Raw genomic sequence first — 19,178 nt, forward strand, 5'->3', positions numbered from 1 at the left:
CGAGTGCCATTGTCAGCTCGCCATCGTTTCGCCAACCGTTGGGCCTGTCCCGTTTGTCTCCCCAGCGTGTGCGGAAGCCGCGTGCGTGGCGTGCGTGGCGTGCGGGCAAGGCAGCTGTTGACAGTTATTCATGAGTCGCAAGGACACTTGGAATGAGTAGTTTCGCTTGCAATGAGGTTGTTCGCCATAGGCTTGGGCAAACGCTTGGACATGGCAGTAGGTACGAAGAGAAGACTCGTGTGTGTCATCTGTACATAGTTCGGTGAGGCTCCCGGAGAGCTGGAGTTGGTGCAGAACCTTCTCAATAAACCGAATTGTTGTTTTTTGGACGTTCTAAATTGAGGGGCGGCCGTTTGGAAAAATGCAAGGCTTTTGGAGAACCCATCTGTATCATCTCTCTCAGTGACTGCCCCCTCAATGATGGTAATTGCCGCACAACTCTCAACGGACAACTGCTTCTTGAAGCTTTTACAATTTGAATGCTTATGCTCACTTATTTGTTCAATACAGCTTCCAAACATGTTCTGTTTGTGTATTGTGCAATGCCTTTTATGGAGCAAACCTCATTTCAGTGATGGTAAAATGGTTCTCCGGTTTTATGGCCTTCTGTGTTTCTTTCTTTCTTCCTGCGAAGGTTAAAAATTCAAACGCCACCATTGTTGTGCTGCGTTGGAGAATCGCGAGAGCAGACGCAACGTTGGGATTCAGGCGCAGTTTCCAGTCCACAGTGAAAATCTATAAAAGGTTAACATCCGTTATTAAAAAAATTGTAATGAGGCAGCTGTTTGCTATTGGGTCGATGGAACTGCGCGCGCGTGCACTCGGTATGCAGGGTGAACATCATTTTGTCGTGCGGGTTTCGTCGCACTCGGCCTCCTGCACGTGCCCGCCACGTCGCGTCGAGACTCGAGAGAGACTCGAGAGAGAGAGAGAGTCCCAGGTGTTCGCCAGCGTCTCGGTTGTGATTCTCGCGAATGGTTCCGTCGCGGGCTGTTGGAGGTCACTCAAGCTTTTCGGCCTCGGCAAACAGTCCATCTTGAGGAAGGGGAATAACGTGGCCGACGTTTCAACCGCGCAGATGAAGCTGCCGTCTTAATTACGTCAACGACAACAAAACTCGACACGTTCGTCAATAGTGCACCGTTGCATTTAAAGAGAAAAATGTGTTGTAATAGGGGACGTTTTGGGTAACCGCCATGCTTCACAGGACACATTGCCCAGAGAGAAGGCCATGCACCTGGGGGGGGGGGGTTACCTCTCTGGCCAATGCCTCTCGCAGGGCTGCCAGGGGTGGTGGTGGGCAGCTATATGGGGGAAGCCTTCATCCAGCAGTGGATTGGGCATGGTTGATGATGATGATATTGTCACAATTTTTATTGGTGGTAAACACAGCTCGTCACCACCGCTTCTGCACTGTTTACTCCTCATCCACATCACCCTGAACAAGCATCTCATGCCGCTTCGTGCAGTGTTTACTCAACACCAAGAGCAAATCTGTAAAACTGAATATAATTTGCCTTGCTGTGTGGCTACCAAGCGTGCCGGCTTCACGGGCATCGTCTTCGAGTTTATTGGAACACTAAAACACAACGCTAAAAAAACGACGGGGTGGAAATGTTTTATTTTTATCACCGGGATCTTGGACTGCAGAGACCCCGTGACAAGTCGATCAGACCCTAACAAAAATGCACAGATGCCTTGTTGCAGATCACCTCCGATCAGCACGGTTGGCCGACGTAAGATGCAAAACAAGTGCAACATACACACAGATGCAGGTCTCTGCTTTATTCACCTGAGAAGTGATTGTAAAAAAAAAATCATTGAGTGGAAAAAACAAGTGGCGTTTGAATGTTTCATTTCAGCAGTGTGCATAATTTAAGTTAAACAAATTATAGTCTTTTTTCAGATGGTGCAATAGAAAATTTGTCAGTAATATCAATGGGTACAACCACAGTAAGTTGATTGACAGCTTGTGTGTGGTGGGGTAAAGTGTGGGATGTCTGGACAGTGTGAAAGAGTAGGCCAAATGACCCTCTATAGGAGCTCTCTAGAGCTCCTTCTAATGGAAGCCCTTCCACCAGCAGTGTTATTTATAAGCAGTTGCAGGGCTGCACATTTATTCTTCTATATTTTTCAACAAGACCTTGGGAAAGTTATTGAACATTCTTTAATTGCATGTCGAAAAGTAAAGTAAATTCATGAAACAAGAGATGGTGGCTGACAAGATGAGCATACAAAATAAGCAGAATAGATCAAATCGACTGTCATTAAGTTTACATTCCAAATTGTGTCGGTGCACAAAATGTAATGAATTTGACACCATAAATTGTAATCGGCCATTCTATTTGTCTTTCATTATTGTGTCACTGGTTCTCTCTTTTTTATTGTGCACATCGGTCTCTCTGTCTGTATCGATGTTCACCCACTCGTCTCGTCCTCTGCGACTGTACATCCACTTGCTCTCTTTCTGCCAACCAATTCCATCCATCCATCTCCCCATCTCTGCCTCTCTCTGCCTCCCCACCCCGTGTCTGTGCGTCTCGCTCTCTGTTCACCTCTCGGTCTCGCCTTCAGCTGCCGTCGCCATCTCACGTCGTCTCGCTCTTGCAGGGCGGCACAGAAGCTGAGCTTGACGGGCCGCATGATGAAACGGAAGCAGCGCGCGGCCCCCTCTCACGCCCCGGCGGAGCCTCCCCCGAGCCCGGGCAGCTTCGCGTGGGCCCTGCGGTCCGCGGCGCCCCCCGTGCCGCCCTGCCTCCTGCGCGCCGCGGGGAAGGCCCGCGACAACCCGGGCGCTGGCAAGGTGAGCAATGAAATTGACTGGACGCGCGTGAATGCTCCGACATCATGCGGTGCCGTGAAAATTGAGCATCGTAAGCGGCATTGCAGTAGAATCCAGCCTGTGGTCATCCGCGCCGCAGTGCCGACAGGTCAGCCTGTGACCAAGTCACCGGAACTGTGCCCGATCTCGCGAGCTAAGCAGGTACACGGCCTGCATGAAGGCATGTCCGGGCGATCACGATGCCAACGGGTTTTTATCGGCGGCTGCGGAGCTGCGTGTTGGGAAGCAGAGGGCACTGCAGAAACATCAACTGTTCAAGTGCACTTCTGTGCTCCGTTGTTTCTTCTGCCCACCTTCGCCAACCCGCACTTACCAGCATGGTGAAGCATGGCCACGTGATACATACCCCACAACCGGCAGTGGATTGACAAAGGGCTGTACACGTACACGTCAACGGGTTCGCATTCACGCAGCAGACTCGTGCTAAGCTTGATCTCTCCGTCTATCGCGCAACATCTGGTACTGACGCAGTACTGCGTAGGCGATGAGTGATGGCCATGGCAGACGGGTGAAGTGACAGTGACACAGGTGGGATTAGTGCCAGCCAGGAGACTTACAAGACATTAAAGATGGATGGTGTGTAGCGACTCTTAGAGGGGCTTATTTTATTTGTTTCTCCCTGTTCCGTGAGTTTTAGTTCTCGAAACACAACCGGATTGACCGAGTGCACCTTTAAAATGAGTTATCGCATCGATTGCCACAATACTTTTAGCAGATCCAAATCTCACTGAGGAATATGTTTTGAAAGAGAGACTCGTGGCACCTATACTACATAATGAGCCTTTCGTGTTTATTTCATAAATGTATGCAAACATTTAAATGTGAGATTTTGTCGATGACGGTATTGTTGTTGCTATCAGCCTGCAACGTTGTCCAACTCTCGAATCGTGGCAGTGAGACCACAGGGTCTCTAGCTGGATGGTGGTGGCTATGCACGCCTTTAATCCAGCACTGGAGGTAAGGTTCGGTGGACCACACAAACGCGTGAAACTCTCATTCCCGTGGGCATAAAGGAGGTGCCATACCCTGACTCGCCAGGAAAAGGCAGACAGCGAATGTGTGGCCTCATATCCATCTGTCCAACCTGTATGGGACAGTGTTGTCCCCTCGTGAGTGTGGGTTTTCTCCGGGCGCTCCAGTTTCCTCCCGCGTGGATAAATGAAGAGCACGGTTGGCACCTTTGATTAGCACGGTTGGCTAACGTACGGCGCGAAAGAAGTTCAACATTAATAGTGATTCTGACTCCGACGAACGGCTGCCTACTTCCCACTTGTCTGTGCTTCCTCGTGTCCCCCGACTCGTTCTCTCCCTCGGAGAGTCAGCGATCACTGCCCGGTGCGTCGCGAGTGAAAATAATTGTCATTATTATTATTATTGAACATCAATTTCACAGCATATGGCAAACTTTGGTAAAGGCCAACTACATTTCCCCATTTAGCTGCTGAGATCCGCGTCGAATCCTCTAACCACTTCACTCTCCAGCCACCTGGAAAACTCATTAGGATTGTGTTCAAATCTTGTCACCTTCAAATTTACAACATTAAATATGTTAGCACTTAACTGCAGAATGATCACATGTGCAAGCAGATTAACCGCCAGTCTTTATTTTCTCTAATATGTCCTTAATTACCCTGTTAAAGATTCCCAATTTTTATTACTTTCCAGGTCATTAACACTGGGTGGACGTGTTTGTTTTCCAAATTTATTTGAGTATCCTATGAGTTTGCTTTGCTGGGGAATTGAGTCGCTTCCACATTTATTGCCCGTTGCAATTCCCATGATGGTGGTGGTGGTATGCTGGAACATTATATCAACGTGTGTGTCGTCCAAAGCTGGGATGTTAATCCCGCTGCAGCGCTGCCTGCTTCTCTGAATATGCAATTTGCTTCCATTGCGTTCACCAGTTTAGATCTTAATGTCAACCTCATGGTCAACGGTTCCCTGGAGGAGAGAACTTAGGCCCTAACATTCATTTGCTGCCAGTGCGCCTTCAGCTAATAATTAAAAAAAATCTCGCAGCAAAATCTACGCCCTGTAAGACAAAGCCAACATTCATAGAAGATTCTCATTAATTGCATCGTTTGAGCAAGCTGTGAATGCATTATGAGGAAAAGCCATGCCAACTTCCATTTAATAAAACTGAACAATATGCGGAAGGGTAGCGTCCAATTATGTTTTTTATCAAAACATGATCGTGTGCAACAGTCCGCACACTGGATCTGCAGAGCAGAGACCGCCGGTTAAATCTCACGGCGTGGAAGTTGAAACTGTGAGCAAGTGGTTTTAAAGTCCACACCACCCCTGTCTCTGTCCACCCAGTAGTTCACCACGGTTAGTCGATCAGCTGGTCGCTTCTGGTAGGGTAAAGTTTGGGTCCTCGCACCTCTTCCAAGGCGTCTAGACAGCGTGGAAAATGAGACTAAAACACCCTCTGGAGGTGCTCTCTAGAGCTCCCTGTAGTGGGAGGCCTTCCTCCAGCAGTGGCGTGACCAAGCAAATTGCAGGGCTGCACCTTTACCCCCCCCCCCAACCCCCAAAATGAAATTGCTATAAAATGTCACTCTTAGGTTGAACTATCCCTATGCGGTATTCAAACACGAGGAGCAAAAGAAGCAGCCGCGCTCCGTTTCCTCTGTCTTAGCGAAAGGTAACGTAAACACTTGCGTGGGATAGGAACGGCGCGATGTTTTCTCAGCTTGTTTGCGAGTCACCTGCAGCTGTATTTTCTTATTACGTGTATATATGTTTTATATCCCGGCTGCTCCTATATAGCACGTGTTCCCAGACAGTGCCTTGTCTGGCCGCTAAAGTGCGCACCTTTCATCCGGTGCCAAGAGCCCCCCACCCCATGCCCCCCCCTACCCCCACCCCCTACGTCCTCTCTACAACATCCGGAAATTGGGGAAGGCGCTTACAGCCGTGTGAAGTTGAGGGCTTCTTTCATCGAAGTTGCCGAGCCAAGGGCCGCTATAACCTGGCAGCAGCATCGCGCCACGGCAATCGTAGTACACGTACACTGAATAGGGTGTGGAGAAACGTGGAGGTTTTGTTTACCGTTCACATTGTCATCGCTATGCTTTGAGGTCTCTTTCTCGCTGAGTTTGAAGAGCAATAATAATACGCCTTCTTTGAGGATGTTTAACCATGAGATAGTTTCCATTGACGTGAATAATAATATTATGTTGGCTTTATAATGCATGTAATTTTAAATAATATTGATGTCTATTATTGCACTATGAACTTAGTAAACCGAGTTCAATTCCCAGCCATGGCCAATATGAATGGTGAGTGGCCGTCAGAACCGGTCCTGGGCCCACCTCTTTCACAAGCCTGTGTCGGCCATTATGCCTACATGATGAAGCTTAAATAATCCCATTAATCCTGCAGTGGATTGTTTACTATTGTAATATGTGAGCATTATTTTATTTATATATACCGTACATGATAATTAATCTACATGTTTCATTTCCTGGGTGACGGGACCATTCAACTTACATTATGGGGTCAATACAATATGTACCGATTTGTCAGTAATGGTCCTATGGACAGACTGTCCTCTACCATAAGAATATTGAATGTATATCTCTGGCTTAGGTTGGCCACTTGAGATAAGTATTGCCGCTTTGCAGGGAGACATTTGTTGTTTTGGGATGTAATCATGATGATGACGACGCCATTCACACGGTGAATACATGGTTTGGCAAGTCATGTAAACACATACTGTCGTGAAAACGATCAGGTCGTGTATTTTTGGCAGCAAGAGAAGCAATTACTGCGTTATTGTAGATTTTTGTTTTTAACTTTAAACAAATTGCAGGAAACTTGACAAGGACATGAGTAATCCCATTATCTTTTGTACAACAGGAGCCGCGCAGCTTTAGAGAGAAGCACGCTTGAATTTTGGGTCGAGAAATGGTGGAATCCTTTGCCCAAGCGCTGTCTGACACAGATCCTCGGCTGCTTGAAATGAGCCCTGTAACGGTTTCGCCGATCCACACTCGTGAGAAACATTCAATATCAGCCCAACAGCCGGAGGGCACTCTGAAGAATTGAAGTCTGATGCCGACCAAGATCCTCAAATGTGACAGCTCCCAGTTGCATTATCTCTGATGCTTGATGTGACATTTTTGTGGGTTTCTTCTTCCTCTTCCTACTTTGCCTTTTTTAAATATATATAAAGTGTAACATGCAGGCTTTGGAAAATAAATCATTCTGCCTTTTCTTTAAATCCTTATTGAAAATTTAAAACGCTGAATCTAAATTAAAGGGGCCCTTTTACAAAGCCTGCCTATGAGCTGGATTTCTCCCCTTTGTCGATGGTTTCGATTGAATTTTTTGTACTGAATTGCAATGCAAATGCATTTCTGGCCTCTCTGTGAAAATATCTTGACAAAAATTGTGGCTGACTTAATAAAAAATGGTAGCATTTAATAAAATGATTATGCAAATGAAGGATTATATGGACAGTAATACATTAATGCAATTTCATAGCTGGCAATTAAGCATTTATATTGCATAATTACAATTTTAATTGTGATTAGGAAATGCCATTTGATGGGGGTGGAGAAATGTCATGTTATCCATCAGTAAAATAGCCTTCCACATATAAATAACTGGACCAACACATACAACACATTTTTGCATTGGTTTCGCATACACGCAGAGGGGATTCGGAAAAACTAAATCTGATTGCCATACAACCACAAATGTACAACATTATGCAATGACACCAATCGTGATGCGATTTGCTGCATACTTGCAATTCCTCTTTCTTTCAAATCTTTTGACTGTTACTTATAGCCAAATAAATATCATCCCCCAAATTACGATGTCTGAGATTGAAAGAACACGTGGCAGTGTGTGAGTGGACACCATGTGGACTGTGGCTTTGGCCAGTGCGAAAACGTTGTCCACAGGAAATATTCACATATAGCAGTGCGCGTTGAGTACAAAGACAAAGACCCCCCTGTATTGCTTACACAGGTGGTTGGGGAAAGCGCTGTTAGCATCTCCAACTTCTTTCGGGTTCTCCCAAATATATTTTCGCCCGTTGCTATATTCATCTGTCTGTCTGTCCCTCTCTCTCTCTCTCTCTCGTCATGTCTGTGTCTCTATGCCTGCCACTCTTCCTATATGAGAAATGTCAGTCTTCATTTGTCCGTCCCTTAATATCTCAGTGTCCATCTTCGTCTGTGTCTCTATAAGTTCGTTGAATTAATCTCTCTCGATGCGTTTTCTCTTTGTTGTCTCGATTCGTGCCCGTGTTTCTGTGACTTTCCAAGCCGACTCCGCCTTGAAAACTCGCTTCGGTGCGTAAACATTAGCGCTGGGGAGACAAAGGACGACCACACCACCCCCTGTGCCAAGTCGGCCTTAACAGGTTCTCGCTAGAAGCACTCGCCACGACCAGTCTGGACGCCCGTTCGTGGAACCATCGCCTTTGTCTGTTCAAATCTCTCTCCGTATCCCCGTGTCTGCCTCTTGCCATGACTCTCTAGGACCCTTGGTTATCCTGTCTGCTGTGGGCTCTGCTTGGATAGTTTTGACTGTGCGTCATGTGTGATCGCGTAAAAGGAAACAGAGGCTTTCCCCCTCATACCCTGCAATTTGCATACTTCTCCCAGAGATGCCGGAGAGTTGAGTTTCAGGTGGGGCAGCGGCTGCCACCACAGATTATTTTGCTGTGTTTCTTGATTCATGGACAAAAGGTTGAACATTCCTCTCTGAATTTACTCACCATTGGTGACTGAGATGCACTTGCGATCTGAAAGCGGTAAATAAATAGCTATTTTTTTTTACTTTAAAGCCAATAAATTACTTAATTAATTCTACCTTGTTTGTCATTATCCCAAGGGGTAAATGCTACTTTGGCTTCTCCATAATGGCACGGATTTCACAAATTGGACGTTTTCCATAATGCATTGACAATAGCGTTATCTCTTTTTATTGGGGCAGATTTAGCGGCAACACCCCCTCCTATTGCGGCTGTTTATTCTTCACACACTCACAAGGGCCACCACCCTCCTCATTTCTCATTCTTTTTATCTCATTGAGCTCTCTCTCTCTCTCATTACAGCTTTGCAGCTCCGCTCCCCCATGTCCCTGGCTTCTCCTGCTCTTGTACATCACTCTCTCACACTCCCTCTCATTCGCTCTCTCACACTCCACGCTCCGTCTCCGCAATCCCTCCCAGCCATCGTTACCGACTTGGCCTCCTCCTTCCCGCGTGAAGGTGCTGTGGTGGCCAGATGTTAACTCCCTTGCCTGGTATGCAGGAGTTTGTGGGCTCGATCCCGGCCTCTGACGCCTGTATATTTGCAGTTTGCGTGTCTCTCTTCCCGTGGTCACGTGGATTTTTCTCTGGGTCCTCCGGTTTTTCCCTTCACATTTAGAAACATGCATTTGGAGAATTTGGCTGCTATACATTTTCACGTAATAAGCAACTTGGTTGAGCTATCACTTGTGGCCAGGTCGCTACTGAGAAAGAGCTACGGCAACTCAGTGGGCCTCACCTGGTGAAATAAAAAAAATCTTCAGTTTAGTGTTACAGAGGAAGTCCCGAGAGCCTCCCTGTCCATCTGCTGCCCGTTTGAGAGCAAAACGATCGTAATAATGGGATGTGCCGGCAGCCAATGCACGCAACGCAATGCTGCCCGCTCAAGTTAATGGGGCCCAACACTGTCTGTTGTCGAGAGGTCACCTTGAGTCAAAGGGATACGCATACGTATAAAGCTTTAGCCAATCTCCCGCGTTATATTGCATTACCATTATCTGCTAGCTTGAGCTTTTATGTTTTCAAACCGTCGCTCTGTCAAAATAGATCAATTTGAGCTTTATTAAGGTTGGGATGTTACGCCGGTGTTCTGAAGATAGATTCGACTGGAATATCCATTTAGCCCGAATCAAAATGCGTTTGAATTAAGTGCTAGGCAGAGAGAGGGCTAGATGTGTGCGTGTGTGCATGTCCGTGTGGGTTGGTGGTTGGGTGGAAAGGTGGTGCATTGCATTGACATTCTGTGTCTCTCACAGCGAAGTGCATGTTTGCCATTAGGGTCACCTTGGCCTGAAATGGGTTTGCAATGCTTGCACATGTCAGCTTGTCTTGAAATGAGTGAGTGATGCTTCTGAGGAGAGGTGGTCAAGGTGGCCTTCTGGTAGTGGCTAAATGATGGCAAAAGGAATAGAATTAAATGACAAGTTGAATAATTGATCGGCAGGCCCGCATGCATATGGTGAAGTAAGTCTCTTTCAAGACGTTCTAACCACAAAGTACATTTGGCTCTGCATTTAATTTGATTAAATTACAGCACTGGGAATGAAAATATCTATCTCAATGTCGTGCGACCGATATTCCTGACATATGCAGAACAGATGCGGCAGTGTTGTCCTCTGCTTTGTGGAACGGGGATGACTTGGAGTAATTTTAGAGGTAGCTCTACAGTATGCGCTTCCATCGGCCACTCTTTCACATGAAGGGGTTTGCACTGCTCTGCAAGATATTCGAGTGGAGCCTTCATCTCGTCACACAACACCGATAGTTCAATTTAGAAACACGCGTTGAGAGTATTTGGCTGCTACAAAGTTACACGTGATGATAAGCCACTTCGTTGAACTATCATTTGTGGCCAGGCCACTTGTGAAAAAGAGCTGTATAGCTCAGTGGGCCTTACCTGGTAAAATACAAATAGTTTAGATTATAAATTGGGGATTAATTACCATAACTTTGATCAGGTCAATCAAAACGTATCATATTTGTGCCGTGGCCCGACGTGTCGTGCGGTGGCAGGTGAAGGTGATGCTGCGCGTGTGTCCGGCTCGCCGCGACGCCTCCGGCTCGGCGGCGCTCAAGGTGGATCCGCGGAGGAAGCAGGTCACGCTCTACGACCCCGCCGCCGCGGCAGGGGCCAGCTCCCAGAATGCCGCGCTCCGCCGTGCCGGGGTGGCGGTGCCAAAAATCTTCCCCTTCGACGCCGTCTTCTCCCAGGATGCATCGCAGGCAAGAAATGGTTCCGCCGATTTGCGCGCGCCGGCGGAAACAAGTCGTATGGCGCGGCCGCGTTGGCAGTGGCGCACTAGCACAAATGACTAAAACGCTGTCTTTTAAAGGAAAACTAAAATACATGTGATGCAGCTCTGGCTGTCGCCTGATGAGGCTGGTTGTAATTACCGGCATAATGTCCTACTCAACTTGTACATGTTGTAGGTTTACTCTCCAACAAACCGGAGTGCTGAACTAGTAACGAATTGGCATGTTTTGTTTACGTGATAAATCTTACTAATTGGCTGTGTTGGGTGGTGGCGGGTTTAACGACACATTTATGTTCACGCGATCTAACCCAAAAAACCTCTATTATGACAAATGTATAATATGCAACATGTCAGGCAAGTGTTATTATCTGTACTAATATACATTGCACGTTGTAGTTTATGGTGTCATTGCTTGTTTATGGACACACAGCCAGGTACCGACTTGCCTTGCTCTCATCTACTCCCACCCACAATCCGCACGAATCCTCTGACCCCAATTTAATAAAAAAACAACTCGCACGGATACGCTCGGTGGCTTTAAAATGTGGCCCCCGACTTTTAAAAAAATGGCTCGTGCAGTGGTGGTAAGAGACAGAGAGAGACGTAGCAAGGAAACACGTCCAGCCATTGTGTATTGCTGGGTGGAGACTCGTCGTGGTTGTTGGGGGGGGGAGAAAAAAACGTGTTGAACAATGGCAGCCACTTTGGTTTGTGAGGCCATGTGTGCAATGAGAGATGCACGCGAGTCTCAGGAAACCAGAGGTGATTGGAGCAAAGCTGCACATCTGAGACGTTGATTCAAGTGAAATATAATTTGTGTTTTGTTTACTTTGGTCAGAACGCAAAGAGAGGCAGGGCTGTCTCATTTGCAATAGTGACGTGGGGATAAAACTGAAGCGCCACACAGATAGGTTATCAACCTAATTGTTGTATTCTCCGATGCAGGCTTACCTCATAGTGCTGTAAGTGGGTGTCTCATACACATTATATCTTCATCATCCACCAGCCATTAGTTATATCTTCATGCATTTGCGCAAATGGCAGCGGAAGGAGGACGGATGTTCCGTGAGATCACAAAATAGATAAGCAGACTGATATCTCCCCTTCACATGTCTGTCCCTCCACGTAAAAGTAGATTTTAAACGAGCCAACAGCCGCATGGCCTTCTGGGGGTGCACACATTGAGCAGCATTAACCCAATACAAGCAAAGTCTCAGCTGGTTTTGACGTACACTGTCTCATGAGCTTTGCTTGACTCATTGCTGTTGAGCTCGCAGATGTAATAGGCAAGAACACTCTCTTGTAAGACATGGGTCCGAGTTCGACGCACAACTATAAGATGGATAACACAAAGAAATCATTAGCGCCATTGCGGACAATATAAATAACGTGTAATTTGAGGACGCTTGTGTTGTTTCCCATGAGCACTGTTGGATAGAGCTTGTGAAGCCACGCCACGAGGCTAATGCTGGCGATCTGTGGCACAATCTGAGAGTAACAACCGAGTGGCAGAAAGGAGGGAAAACCGCCTTGGAGGACGCCCACCACGGAGATGGAATGATGGAAATCAGCTCTGGTGCAAACGCTGGGCGGATCGGATAGCGGCGACCAAGGCAGAGGAGGCCTTCACCCAGCATTGGTTTGATCTTGGCCGATGATCGTGATGAACGTGGGGTCTATCTGAGAACACCAGATGTTGTAGGTTTGGGAAGGGCAGATGTTTGCCACAGCAATGGATTATTGAATCTGTCTGTGTGGACTTTTATAACCACCCTCATGTGGTGTGGGTTTCCTCAGGCTACTCCATTTTAATTTCACAAGCTCAACGCTCACCACTGGAGTTCGCCAAACATCCCGATGGAGAACCGTCCTGAAGAAGCAGCCATTGCTGTTTACACTATTGGCATAAAAAAAAAAAATCTGGATAAACTAATGAAATGTTTCCCCCCACACCTCAGATTAGCACGGTTGGCTACGTACGATGGGAAAGACGTTCAACGTACGTACATAATTTAGAAAGAGGACAAGTTCAACAAATATAGTTACGTGCAGTTTTACTCTTGCAAAGCAAAATCCCTGCAATTGCATACCAAAAGAAAGATCCCCACACAGCCTCTACCAGGCTCAGAGGGAACGTGTTGTTAGCGGGGAACTATGAAGGCCGGCACGGCGTACAAGGGCGGTAGTGTGACACGCACCACGCCCGGGCACCTTCATCACCACCAGTCACTTATTTATGGCTGAGTCGACTTAGGGAAGGCCCAGAAAAAGTTCAGATTTTCGCCACTGACGTTAGCTGTGACTGGGAAATTGATTTCACTTGCCAGCTTGTTGCACCGTGCGCTAACCACTACGCCACCACTCCACCCACGCTTGTATCCACACACACTCTCATCTATGTGGAGCCTCGTTTGCAGAAGAACACACCCGGCATCAGAGTCGCCTGCGGTGCGAGAGAGTGATGCATTGTACCTGGCCCGCATTAACAGAGGCGCGGTAGTTTCCGTGAAAATCGTTAACCCGGTGGCTGCAAGCCACAGTCGGAAGCATCCCGTGTAGCAGCCGGAGGAGCCTATTAGCCACTGTGGGATCGTGGGCAGCGATGGCTCAGCAACCTAAACCTGTCTCAGCCACGTAAATACGGCTTGCGCGCTCTCCATTCCGACCTGAGGAGGGTTTTAGGGCGGCACGTTTAATAGCTTGGGCAAAGCTACTGCAGGATGGATTCCCAAGCCCGGCAGCAGAAGGAAAAAAAAATAGCGGGATAAATTGCCTGTGACGAATCTTGGTACGAAATATACTGCTTTTGCCAGCATTAACCCTTCCCGCTACGATGTGTAAACCTGGAACTGTGGCCGTCACCGGTGTACAAAGCAAGCTCGTGTGCATCCTGAAGGGGTCGTTTGAGCCGACGTTTTCACATCATTTGTCGGGACAAACGCTCTCGCTCGTTTCGTCGTACGAGTCCACGTGATATTGTAGATTAGCAATGTGGAAAAGCGGGAAGTTGCAGTTCCTTAATTGCATTTCATCAGCGTAGTTAGGGAGTCGCATGAGGAGGGTGTTAACGGGTTCTCTTCTTTAGCGAGCCATATCCGGTTGAGGGAATTGCTCAGTTTTACGGTATGATGGTGCAGGCTTGGAGGCAAATAAGTCTACTTTATATTCATGCCACAGCCAGAAGAATTTGTGGCTTTGGCATTGGCAAGTAATTCTGCTGAATAATAGGAAGGAGGTTTTTTTATTTTATATGACACAGTCTCCTTTTGGAATATTGCTTGCAGCATTAAAACAGTCTCCTTATTTGTGATTAACATTTTTCCTCTCTATTGTTTTATCCTCGGGCATCTCCATATGCACTGCCTCAGCAATTGTGCTTAATTGCTAGGGTTTTTACGTATGAGCATGACAAGTGTGACCGTGTGCCTCGTACATTACTGGATGTGGTCAAGACATTTTTCGAACGATTGACTAACTAAAACTCCACCTACGAAACGTTATGCACGTTTTGAGGCCCCCATCCATATTCACTGGCCGCTTTGCCGTATCGATGATGACATCGGTGAGGATAGCGGCGATTCGTCTCTTGCTTGGCGTGTTAGTGCTACCCCGATTCAGTGAAGACTTGCAGAGACATCCATAGACTCGCATAGAGACCCATAGACTCCCAGTATTGGCTGTCCATCAAATCACCAATGATCTCAGTAAAAATATGCTCAATGTTTGGCACGCTGGTGCAAGGCTGCACCAATTCGGTGAAGACAAAGAGTCCATAGACTCGCATAGACTCGCACAGACACCCGTAGACTCACAGCATTGGCTGTCCTTCCTATCAAGGTTAACTTCAGTAAAGATTCGTTCCATTATTGGCAGGCTGGTGCGAGACTCATACCATTTGATTTAAAACAAAAAATGTCTGCAGGTCACTGTGGGTAGGAGACCATTGCCACTGTACGTGCACTCGTGCATGTAATTACTGTTGTAACGGATATGGAAAGATCATAAAACGTTGAGTCTAATAGTGTAAATCAAATGCCTTCGACATTTTTGAATTTTGACTGCTTAAATGTAAACACGTTTTGAATTGCAGTGCATTAATACATGCATGTTGGTAGCAGTGGGGGGAGTGGTGGCGCAGTGCTTAGCATGCTGTGCTGCAATCCAGTGAATTGAGTTTGATTTCTAGCCATGGCGAGCGACATCCGAATGCATCCGAGGCATCCGTCCACACGCGCCCCCTTTCACCAATCTGCACCGCTGACCAGCGTGTTGAAGTATGATTTGAAAAAAAAAACACCACGACAGTTGATTGACAAAGAGCTGTAAATGATTACTGTTGTTGATCAAGGCACAACGTCTGAAACAAATTATTTGTATGACAGCCATTTTCCTATTACGGTGCGAGTAATAGCTATACAATGACCGACACTGTTAGTATATTTTCAAAAACAGGATTGAATGGATAGCACTCTGGCTAAGCAATTATCCTTGAGTGCAGAGGTGCATGTACAGTAGTTGGTCAGCGTTGTCTTGCCAGGCGTATCACCCGCTTCGATGCAGAGACTAGCGCTTTGATTATAATAAGCCGAGTTTGATATCAATCCAAAAAATTACTCCTCGCTAAACCAGAGTACATCTGACGCGCACATGAAGAGTTCGGCTTAACCGTGCGGTTAAATCTTAGATTCGTTCATGAATTGCGAAGCCAGGCCTCCGTGATTACAAACGGCAATTGCTAAAAATTTTACATTTCACAACAATTCCATTTGCGCTCGCCAACGCGCGACGCAGGACGGATAAAAACGCATGGCTTAATATCCACTTCCCAGGATGATGATGATGATGCCATGCCACCCCCTCCCACCTGGGATTATGTCAGTGCGTCACAGCCTCGCGAAGCCAGAATGGCATTTTGAACTCCGGCGTGGGGCTCCTGAGGGTTGACTCGGAGGGGGAGCGCCACTCCTCCTCCGAGCCAAGCCGCCTCCAATTCTCTCATTGCCCAATTCCGGCCCAGGCTTCCGTGCGGCACAAGCGATCGCGGTGACCAACACCCCCTACCCCCCCACGACGCTATCCCATCTGTCTTGTTACAATAAATACTGCACAACGGTCTCCGCCGGAGCAGGCCGTTCCTCTGCCAGTGTTCAATCTCTCGCCGTTTTAAGCAGGCCACGGGCAACACAAATGCTTCCGTGCATCCCCATTGTTTGACAGCAGCGAGGAAATGCTCGCGTCTTGACCGTGCCGCCGCCCGGCTTTTGCGTTGCGGGGCCAAACCAACCCCGCCGGGCGATCGCGCTCCAAACGGCAGCGCGATTCGAATAGAAGTCGCATTTGTTTGTGGGCCTCCTGCGACCGTCTGAGTTCCTCCGACGGTCACAACCATCGTATGGCCAAGCTGGTTCGGTGGGAGAAGGAGTGGCTCGAAAGGTTCTTGGGTGGTTGAGGTGGTCGGGGTGGTTAACTCTGGTGGGGGTAGCGAGATTATAACTCGTGAGCAGGTCAAAAGCAGTTATCCTGTGTATAGTCCCACCCCCGTCATAGGAATATGGAATTTCCACCACTCGCTCACGGCCGCAACAAAGGGGTTGAGCGCCACCGCAATGTTAAGTTGAGGAGGAAATCACTTTGGCTGTTTGCTCCGACGTCCGCCGCTGTTGCAATCGGGTCTAGACGCGACGAGGACTTGTCTCCCCGGCTCACGGGGACGTTTCTCACAGCGCTGCCGGCTTCACGAGCACCAGCGTGCGTCTTCAGAGCCCATCTATTTTAGCCGATTGCTGTGTGCTTCTTCGTAGATGATTTTCATGATATTTAGCCCATGTCAAATGCTGTGGGTGTAATTAAATCTAATCTTATATTTATAGAGCGCCTTTACTCAAGGCACTTGACTTGGTTTAATAAACGGTGACCGAGTGGAATGATTTAGATAGCAGGGGCATGCAAAGAGGGGTTTTTTGGGGATCATGAAAGGGTTGGCAGGGGACGGGAAGGCGTGGAGGGGTGAGGGGAGGGAAGAGGAAGATAATGGGTGCTAGAGAAGAGGTAAGCGTTGATTAAATCAAGAAAATTCCATTCGAATGCTTCACTACACATGCATTGCATTCTGGATGCAAGATACATTTATTTAAACGTTTTGTACGTTACATGTAATGTGATCATATTACCGGCGTAGTCACCACAAGGCCTGACCAGCAATGGTGAAGTATGATCAAACTACCACCATGACCAACACGTCGTGGGAAGACCATGCTGCAGCGAGTGGAAAATCTGTATTGTCATGCATTATATTATCGCTGTTCATTATACTATTGGCTGTTCGTTGCACACACACAAACACACGTGCGTTGAATGCCCTCTATTGTGTTGTTTGTTGTGCACTGTAGGCGGAGGTGTGCGCTGGCGCGGTGCCGGAGATCATCCAGTCGGTGGTGAATGGAGCCGATGGATGCATCTTCTGCTTTGGAAACGCCAAACTCGGTAACGGGAGGAAGAGGCACATTCGGGAGGGCAGAGTCATTTATGCGAGCGTGCCTTTCGACACTCACTCTCGTTACCCTGCTATTCGCGTGAGCGAGAACCCACCGGTTTGGTTATTTGAGATGAACGACCTGGCACGTGCCATCCGCACACGCGGTGAACATGCAACGTCGGGCCAACGTCGGTCGACTTTTTCCCCAACGTTGAACCGACGTCAACCAACGGTTGGCCCAATGTTGCAATGCTTACTGGGTAATTGAGGGTTGGTGTCAATGACGTAGGCGCCTCCATCTTTCGAGATCTTCAGCCTCTTCCCATTGCAAAAGTCCCGCTGCTCACACTGGTCCCACCAGCCGATCCGGAACCATCCTCATCACCCTCTTCCCTTCCGCTTCAACATGCAGAAATTATCTTGCTTATATCTCCAGCTGTGACCCTCTCGAGATGTGTCCTGCATATGCCACGTTCGGAATTGTCAGTAATGATTGCTTTGTAGCCGTTCTCTCTCAGCTCATTTTCACATCTTCGCTCATCTTATCACACCATACTTATGTTTTTCATTCTTTGGTAACACCGAATATAAAATATATTTAGTCTTCCCGAGACATTGTGTAATTGGGTTCATTCCCGGATAGATATTTTCAGCGTCAGAAAATGTGTATAATGTGCGCCTCTGTGGAAACTGCCTGTACTCACAGGCAGCAAATGTGGTGCTATTGGATCACCTAAATATTACAGGACAAGGAAATTGGTCGGCTGACTTTACTCCTTTCGGAGTAATGAAAAAAAAAGATTTCCTTGCGCGTGCATGGAGTTAACAGATTCGGAGATTGCAACAAAAGCCATTTACACCTGCAGGTTTAGCAATTTTGTTCCGTAAATTAATGTATCTTCTTCACAGCCCAGAAAACAAATAAATATTATCTTGTAAATAGTGGCATTGCATGGTTGGCATTTGCTATTAACCCTTTCCCGTTCTGAGACATCTGCACGTTGCAGGTTGGGTGTTGGTCAACGCTGAATCTTTGAAACGTGGAAGCGGTTAGCGTTAATTTAATTTAGAGAGGCATGTGTATGTATGTTGAACTTCTTTCGCACCATACGTAGCCAACCATGGCAATTGGAGGTGGGTGGGAAGGACAAAAATCTAAAGACATTTTACTCACCGCAGATAAGTTAGCGACACGACCACACTCTATTATAGCTGGTGCCAAACTGTGCCACGCCCTCCCGCATGGCCTCGTGGGAGCCTCGGTATGTCTTGTGGCCTGAAGACGTACCGATACAGTTATTAACTGAAGACGTATACGTACGTCATCAGAATGGGAAAGGGTTAGGGGGGGGGGGCTTTCGAATTTCTCCCCTCTTTTTGTAGCCCAGAGCCTGGGCACCTCCAGCCTGTAGGTCCTGGTGCAGTTGCCGTGCCTGCACACTCGATAGCTATTCCGCTGCTTTTACATGTCCCGAGGTTGTGTCCTTGAAAATTAGAGGCAGGCACGCAATAATACCACTCTCAGGATCATTACTGTAATGTCACTCGTAGAATTGTAATCGAACACTAATTGGGTGGCATTACTCAAGCATGCTATGAAATAATTCATTTCCTTTTATAATTAACGAAGCTTCGAACTGGTATGGTATAGCCTTGGAGACCCTGCCTGAGTGCATATCTATAAGATAAGAATTATTTTATTTTTGGGTTGCAATTACCTTCACCTAACATACTCTGTTTAAATGACAACTGACTTTGTCCTATCCGAGCAGAAGCTTCTTACGACCACTGTACTAATTATAATAAGTTCCTTTATTTTGCTTGGAAAGCCTC

At 47.3% G+C, this 19,178-nt stretch overlaps 1 protein-coding gene across 1 annotated transcript in view; it reads left to right on the top strand.

Annotated features, from left to right (window-relative positions):
- The window catches only part of LOC133352797 (kinesin-like protein KIF26A), a 122,068-nt gene that overhangs the window by 71,940 nt on the left and 30,950 nt on the right, over window positions 1-19,178 (top strand). The window contains 3 exon segments of the mRNA XM_061568702.1: window positions 2,611-2,803; window positions 10,629-10,838; window positions 17,260-17,353. Of these exon segments, the coding sequence (XP_061424686.1) occupies window positions 2,611-2,803; window positions 10,629-10,838; window positions 17,260-17,353 (497 nt within the window).

The sequence above is a fragment of the Lethenteron reissneri genome, chromosome 41 (genome assembly GCF_015708825.2).
Source record: "Lethenteron reissneri isolate LAM-NWPU_2019-01 chromosome 41, ASM1570882v1, whole genome shotgun sequence".
NCBI lineage: Eukaryota > Metazoa > Chordata > Hyperoartia > Petromyzontiformes > Petromyzontidae > Lethenteron > Lethenteron reissneri.